The following is a 7,833-nucleotide window of genomic DNA, read 5'->3' as shown; positions in this document are numbered from 1 at the left end:
CTGCCAGCTCTACCAACTTCCTCTCCTATGCCACACTAGCCTTTTTTCTCCCCTTTCTCCTCAGCCCGAACCCCAGCCCATGCCCACGCCCCAACCCTTCTTCGCGCCCCCCCCACTTTTAGCCTACCCTTGTGTTCCACTCGGATAGGCTCTCTCAGGCCTAACGGGTCCATAGTCCCACCCCCTCCACTGTCCAAGCATTACGTCATCGTCAAGAGGAGGGGGGGGGGGAGAGCAGGAGCCTAAACTAGAAAGGGACTGCGGAGCTTGGTGGGGAAGGGGAGGATGAAGGGCTCAGGGGTGGAGCCTGGTGCCAGCTGCCCCACCCTCACTATAAAAGGCCGTGTTGGGGGCTTACGCGATCTTAGAGTGTAAGTGTTCTGGAGGAATTGTAGTGTGTTCCAAGTGAAATTAGGAGGGGGGGGTGGGTGTGAAAGAGAAAAAAAGAGGAAGCGAGGGACAAAGAAGGAAAGAAAAAGAAGATATAGGGATCCACTTTGCAAGCCAGGCATCATGCGTGAGATCGTGCACATTCAGGCTGGTCAGTGTGGCAACCAGATAGGAGCCAAGGTGAGTGCTGGGCGGCGGAGGTGGGCGACACTTGTCCAGGAGACTGGTTGGAATAGTAGTTAGTTCCTGTGCTTGTGGCTGCTTCTCTTCCACCTATCCCCAGGAGACTCCCCGGAGTCTTTGTACCAGTCCCTTTGTAAGAGAGAGGCGTGACCCGCGCCTATCTGCCAGAAGGATGAGCTCTTGGAGGATTTCCGAGTCTTATCTCCCTTCCTTTTGGGGGAAAAATCGGTTTTTGAATTATCTCCATCTCTTACTCTCTCTATTCATTTTTTTCCCTTCAAATTGTCCTTGTGGGTAAGGATACATGTGGGTAAGTGTGTGTGGATTGAGCCCACGAAGCTGCAAGGTTGGGAGGATGGGAGTCTCAACAGATGTGTTGAGAATACACAATTACCGGCCGCCTTTTCTCCATTCCCTTATTCGCAAAGCTGAGATTTATCCCCAAATTCCCCATTACCTTGCCCCTCTGAATCTAACCTGGCGCTCCTAGCCGAGCCAGCCCCTGGCTTCTCACAAGCTGTCTGTGCTAAAAGACTAGTGTGAGGTTTTTTTGTTTTTGTTTTTGCCTTTTTTTTTCCGGGGTGGGGCTGACGGGGGAGAGGAGACAAGAGCAACATTTAAAAAAATCATTGTAATCCCTCTCTAGTGGTGCTGCTGCAGCCGCAGCTGCCTTCTCTTCGTCTCCCCTCCCCACTTGCCTGAGGGCTAATTCTGCCGGTTCTAGAGCCGCTATTTCTGAGGGAAACGCCCAGTTCTAACTTTTGTGATCCAGAGAAATCTCATTTCTCTGACACCTGTCCAAGGTTACCTGAAGTGAGCGGGTGAGATGGGGAGGGGTGTGAGTAGGTTGGTCTCTTGATGGTCTTAACCTTGCTAATTGTAAATTCTGTCACAGTTTTGGGAGGTCATCAGCGATGAGCATGGGATTGATCCGACAGGCAGTTACCATGGAGATAGTGATTTGCAGCTGGAGAGAATCAATGTTTACTACAATGAAGCCACTGGTAATTGCTTTTCGTCTGCCCGTCCAACCTTTTTTCTTCCCAGATATCACCTACCTTCCATAGATTTGTAAGCAATACCAAGGCAGAAATTTCTTTGCGGCGGGGTGGGGGGGTGGGATTTTTTGTATCTCTGCTCCTAGCACAGTGCCTGACACATTGGTAGGCACTCAGTACATACTCGTTGAATTAAATGGTTGGGCTTGACCATAGTATCTCACCAGCATAAGCAGTATCAACCTGCTTATCCCACTTGGCAGAATGCCAGTCCCTCAGCAACAATTCACCAGGTTTTCTGGAGTGCCCTTAGTTTTAAAGGACCAAACTGAGACACTACCCTCTTCTTCCTTTGTCTGAGAACAGCAGTTTCTGTGATGAGAGGAAGTTGAATTGATTAAGTCTTCTTCTTCCTCTGCAACTAGGCACTGTCTAATTCTGCCTTTTGTTCTCCTCACTTGCAGGTAACAAATATGTTCCCCGTGCAATCCTGGTGGATTTGGAGCCTGGCACAATGGACTCAGTCAGGTCTGGACCATTTGGCCAGATTTTCAGACCAGATAACTTTGTTTTTGGTATGTGATTAACATATCTGATGGCTTCATATATTATACTACCATTATAGGGCGAAAGGTTGGGATTTGCAATGAGTAAGAATTGCAAGTATTTAGTAATTTTAAAAACCTGTTCTTGGTATTGGCTTGGGGAAAAAATGCCATGAGTAGTCTCTAGCTATTATAGGCTTATATGTGATAATATCCATATCCAGACCATTAATGCCCAAACTTCTTTTTTAAAAAATAATAATCAGAGATAATCTGAATTCAGTAGTGATTCGATGGTCTACATAAGTGGCTTAGGGCAGTGGTGTCAAACTGAAATAGAAATGGGGCCTCATTACATATTTAGAAAACCACATATTACATTCTATTGTATTTTTATTTATTTTGTTAAATATTTCCCAATTACATTTTTGGGGGGTAAGGCAATTGGGGTTAAGTGACTTGCCTAGGGTCACACAACTAGTAAGTGTCAAGTGTCTGAGGTCAGATTTGAACTCAAGTCCTCCTGAATCCAGGGCCAGTGCTTTATCTACTGTGCCACCTAGCTGCCCCCGATAAACTTTTTTTTTAAGTGAGGCAATTGGGGTTAAGTGACTTGCCCAGGGTCTCACAGCTAGTAAGTGTTAAGTGTCTGAGGCTGGATTTGAACTCAGGTCCTCCTGACTCCAGGGCTGGTGCTCTATCCGCTGTGCCACCTAGCTGCCCCTCCAATTACATTTTATTCTGAGCTAACATAATGGTACAGGACTCTAGGGAATGTTTGACACCTCTGGCTTAGGGTAGGAAGATGTATACTTTAACCACTAGTGATTAATTTGGCCTCTTTCTCCTTCCCCTTCTAGGCCAGAGTGGTGCAGGAAATAACTGGGCCAAAGGCCACTACACAGAGGGAGCAGAATTAGTAGACTCTGTCCTGGATGTAGTGAGGAAGGAGTCAGAAAGCTGTGACTGTCTCCAGGGCTTCCAGCTGACCCACTCCCTGGGAGGTGGCACTGGGTCTGGAATGGGAACCCTGCTTATCAGCAAGATCAGGGAAGAGTACCCAGACAGAATCATGAATACCTTCAGTGTGATGCCCTCCCCCAAGGTGTCAGACACTGTGGTTGAGCCCTACAATGCCACCCTCTCTGTCCACCAGTTGGTGGAGAACACAGATGAGACCTACTGCATTGACAATGAAGCTCTCTATGACATTTGCTTCAGAACCCTGAAGCTGACCACACCCACTTATGGTGACCTCAACCACTTGGTGTCTGCCACCATGAGTGGAGTCACCACCTGTCTGAGGTTCCCAGGCCAGCTGAATGCTGATCTGCGCAAACTGGCAGTGAACATGGTGCCCTTCCCCCGCTTGCACTTCTTCATGCCAGGCTTTGCCCCTCTGACCAGCCGTGGTAGCCAGCAGTACCGTGCTCTGACGGTGCCTGAACTCACCCAGCAGATGTTCGATTCTAAAAACATGATGGCTGCCTGTGACCCCCGCCATGGCCGCTACCTGACTGTGGCTGCCATCTTCAGGGGCCGCATGTCTATGAAGGAGGTGGATGAGCAGATGCTCAATGTGCAGAACAAGAACAGCAGCTACTTTGTGGAGTGGATCCCCAACAATGTGAAGACGGCCGTGTGTGACATTCCTCCCCGGGGCCTCAAGATGTCTGCCACCTTCATTGGCAATAGCACGGCTATTCAGGAGCTGTTCAAGCGCATTTCTGAGCAGTTCACGGCCATGTTCCGTCGCAAGGCTTTCTTGCACTGGTACACGGGTGAAGGCATGGATGAGATGGAGTTCACTGAGGCAGAGAGCAACATGAATGACCTGGTGTCTGAGTATCAGCAGTACCAAGATGCCACTGCTGATGAACAAGGGGAATTTGAGGAGGAAGAAGGGGAGGATGAGGCTTAATTCAGAACTTGAGGGTTTAGGAAAAGCTTTAGTCAAGAATGCCAGTCTTTTGGGGGGATGGTATCTTCATGATTGTACTGAAGAAGCATGGTCTCTTTAAATGTGTACTTTGATGCTCTCCACTGTTGCCTGTCACCATTTTTGTTTTTGTAACTTTGATTACATTAATGTAACAATTGTGATACTTCTGAAATATTGTTTTAAATGGCTAAAACCACATAAACATTTGTGACTTTAATGGTCTCCTTCTTTATTTCTCTGCCTCCCACCAAGATTAAATATATGTTGGGCTAGCACTTTAAATAATACTTTTTAAAATAATAAATCAATGTCCACTAATTATTAGAGATAAATCTTTCCTTAAAGAGACAGAGTAGGTAAAGTCCAGTTGAACTTGCTATTGCAGAATAGTAAAGCTGAATCCTGAATTCTAGAACGATCCTTGATAAGCTAACAGTTTAACCTTATCATTAGGTCCCTTTGAACTAAGTTATTAGCCATATTTCCAAATGGGGAAGGTTCCCTTGGGTTTATCTTTTTCATTAAAATTATTTTTTATTAAAAGCTTTCATTTTCATATAAGCAATTTACTTTTGTGAACTCCTCTCAAAGCAGCGTTCCACTGCAATCTGATTTGCATCAACTACTTAATAAACCATTTGTTTGCAAAAGGTTCAAAAGCACACCAGTCTAGGGAAAAGGATCACAAATTCTTTTTTACTAGAAACTTAAGAAATCTAAGCCTGGGAAACACTTTTAATACTCTTTGTTAGTGCTATAAACTTATAAGAGTACTTACAAAGTAGTAGTTCACAGTGTTCATCTATTCATTCAAAAGATTAATTGATGCCTATTATATACCAGGCACTGGGCTAGGAACTAATGTGAGTCAATCACCTTCAATTCTAGAACTGTTGTTCACACACTTTGGGTGAAAGAAAGATTTTTTTTTTTGAAAAATAAATCTTGTTATCTTTTGTTTTTACATCTTCATTTCTTTCTATATCTCTCCTTTTCCTTTCCAGAGAGCCATGCCATATAACAAAGTTTTGGTTTGAAACGGGGATGGGGGGGAGGGGGAAATGGGGGAAAAACACAGCAAAACCTATCTATTGAAAAAAAAAATCTGACTGTGCATTGTTCCATACCCATGAACCTCCCACTTCTGCAAAGGAGTTGGAGGAGGTGTCTTCTTATATCTCTTCTTTGAGACCATGGTAATTCTTTGTAATTTTACAACATTTACTTGAAAAAAAAATATTTTCAAAGATAGGATTGGAGAGGTTTGGGATTCTCATGTCCTAGGGGTTAGGGTTTTTTTTATAGCCAAATTTAAGTAAAGAAAACATTTCGTTTGAATTGTAGTGAATAAACAATTTATTTTACATCATTACTAACAAAGTGAGAAGGGGAGAGTTAGAGTTTCTATCACAGCTTAAGACAAATTAGATTTCTTTAGTAGCTTTAAAAAATTAATCTGAAACAAAATTTCAGTCCTTGCCTAAGTAGACTGAAATAGTATCACCGTGAGAAATAGTTTGCTTTCGAAGTGGGATGAGGAGAATTTTTACTGATATCAAACATTATTTAAAGTTGGCTACAAGTAGCAGTCAAGTTGGTAACCAAGCAGAGCCAAAAGCTAGTGACCTTCCAGTTTAGAATGTGGTATGTATAATGCTGGACTGAACCCAATGCTTGGTTTACCTAGATCTTAATAGAGATCTCTATTTGTTCCTAACACCTGAGCTAGTTAAAGTTTTGCTGCATGGCTGCACTGAGCCCATATATTAGCAGGCACAGTCCTGGGGCTAGATCCTTGACCAAAAATTTTTTAGAAAGTCACATGAATGGGCTGCCTCTTAGAAGAAAGGTGGCAATGCTGCCAAGTGCCTCCTGGTCTGCTTTTATCAGCAGGTCTTACCTTCCCTTCACCTTTGTAAGAAGGTGACAGAAGGGTACCCAGCAGGCCTGCCAGCCATTCTGTCAGAATAACCCATGTGCACAGTGCTATAGCTTACTAGGCATGATTTGAATGGTTGCATGCCAGATTGCCTATTCAAGCAGATGCTTCTGTGCCGCCTCTTTCCCTTGGAAAAAAAAAGAGAGAGAGAGAGGGAGGGAGGGAGAGAAAGAAGAAGAAACAAAACAAAAACCACAGTGTTTATTTAGAATTTCAAAGCACAGGAAATAAAACTCCATAAGAGACTGACTCACACCTGGATTAACACATGCATCTGGTACCATTTAGCTTCGCTTCTCTCTCCCTCCCATCCTCCCCACCTTAATTGATAGATGTGTTTGGGCTATTTTTGAGTCCCATGAAGATAATCAACTCATCTTTGCCCTTAATTCCCTTTCTGGTTCTTCCCTCTTGTCTCACCCAGGAGACAATCCAGTTCTGTCTGACTCAGTTCCAAGAATATGTGTATAAGGGTCATAGGGTTTTTTCTCTAATTATTTTTTAAACAAGCATTTATTTTCTTCCCTTCCCAACCTCAACTCCCCACCCCACCCTAAACCCCCTCACACACCACATTGAAAAGAACAACAATAAAACCTTTGTGACAAATATGAATGGTTAAATAAAACAAATTTCCATACTAGCCATGTCAAAAAACAAAACAAACAAACAAAAAAAACAAACACCACATACTGAGTTCTTTATCTTGAATCCATCACCTTTCTGTCCAGAGGGCCCAAAGGTTCTGCCACCAGTGTAAAAAGGCAGAGGAGGTGGGTCTGCCTTGAGCTGAGCCCAAACCTCCCACAATGAAACCTGAGCTTCTTCTGAAATGTCTAAACCAAGTGACAAGCCTTTATGATACCCCTTGTACTCTGGTTGAAGTGAGCAAGCAGGCTTCTTGAGAAACACCAAGAAGTGGAAGACATGATCCCTGCCCTCCAAGGAATGACTGAGACTTAGAGAAACTTTAGTACTTGGGTGAAATCAGACTGGTCACCATGTAGTAACCATGTAGCAAGTCATTCTTACTTCCTTCTTGGAATTCTACATGCATGGTGTTCCAAAGAAATTACAGTTTTGAGAAGTTTACTCTTGTGATACATGTCATATCTTGGTGGGAAAGGAATGGTGTGTGCCTGAAAAGTGACTAAGGGAAAGAAAACACTGATTTTCATGCCTTCTTACTCATTTTCCCAGCAAGTGCTTATAGAGCCCATTTCTGAAAATTGTCATTTTGGGGGGTGCACTTTGCACATAGAGCTCTCCATAAATACCATCTGAACTCTGACCTTTCACTTTTTTTTTTTGGTGGGGCAATGAGGGTTAAGTGACTTGCCCAGGGTCACACAGCTAGTAAGTGTCAAGTATCTGAGGCCTGCTTTGAACTCAAGTTCTCCTGAATCCAGGGCCAGTGCTTTATCCACTGTGCCATCTAGCTACCCCCTGGCCTTTTGCTTTCAATGCCTACCAGAGATGTCCAATTCTTTTTTCTAAAGTAACTCAGCCATGGGCCATTCACTGGAGAGAAGGCTTGGTATTATGGCCAGTTCTCTCCTTGAATTCATCTGAAGGAGTGTTGCATTTCGAGAAAAATTGATTTCACACAGAATGTGTCACACCACTGCCAGAATAAGCTTCCTTAATGCACTGTTCATATCATGCTTTTCTCCTCCACCAAACCTTCAATGGCTCCCAATTACTTACTGAATAACTGATAACCCCTTTGAAGTTAGAAACCCTGAAATCTGAGTCCTCCCTCTCTCTGGCTGACTCCAATTTACTTTTCAAACCTGACTTCATGTTACTCCCCTCATGCAATCTCTCTGCCAATGA

General features: G+C 43.9%; 1 protein-coding gene across 1 annotated transcript; it reads left to right on the top strand.

Annotated features, from left to right (window-relative positions):
• The first annotated feature begins 367 nt into the window (after positions 1–367).
• Positions 368–4,275, top strand: TUBB2B (tubulin beta 2B class IIb). The gene is made up of 4 exons (XM_043986038.1): positions 368–570; positions 1,469–1,577; positions 2,036–2,146; positions 2,977–4,275. Exons 1-4 carry the CDS (start codon positions 514–516, stop codon positions 4,035–4,037), a joined length of 1,338 nt encoding a protein of 445 aa, XP_043841973.1. The 5' UTR covers positions 368–513; the 3' UTR covers positions 4,038–4,275.
• Positions 4,276–7,833: the final 3,558 nt, after the last annotated feature.

Source organism: Dromiciops gliroides, chromosome 1, assembly GCF_019393635.1.
Source record: "Dromiciops gliroides isolate mDroGli1 chromosome 1, mDroGli1.pri, whole genome shotgun sequence".
In the NCBI taxonomy this organism is placed as follows: Eukaryota; Metazoa; Chordata; class Mammalia; order Microbiotheria; family Microbiotheriidae; genus Dromiciops; species Dromiciops gliroides.
The sequence above is the reverse complement of the archived record's forward strand: the minus strand, read 5'-3'. Positions and strand labels throughout refer to the sequence as shown.

Excerpts from the sequence above, each read along its gene's own strand:
- TUBB2B (XM_043986038.1), top strand. The coding sequence starts at position 514 with ATGCGTGAGATCGTGCACATTCAGGCTGGTCAGTGTGGCAACCAGATA. Across the intron at positions 571-1,468 it reads GCAACCAGATAGGAGCCAAG|TTTTGGGAGGTCATCAGCGA; the intron begins GTGAGTGCTGGG and ends ATTCTGTCACAG. Across the intron at positions 2,147-2,976 it reads ACCAGATAACTTTGTTTTTG|GCCAGAGTGGTGCAGGAAAT; the intron begins GTATGTGATTAA and ends TTCCCCTTCTAG.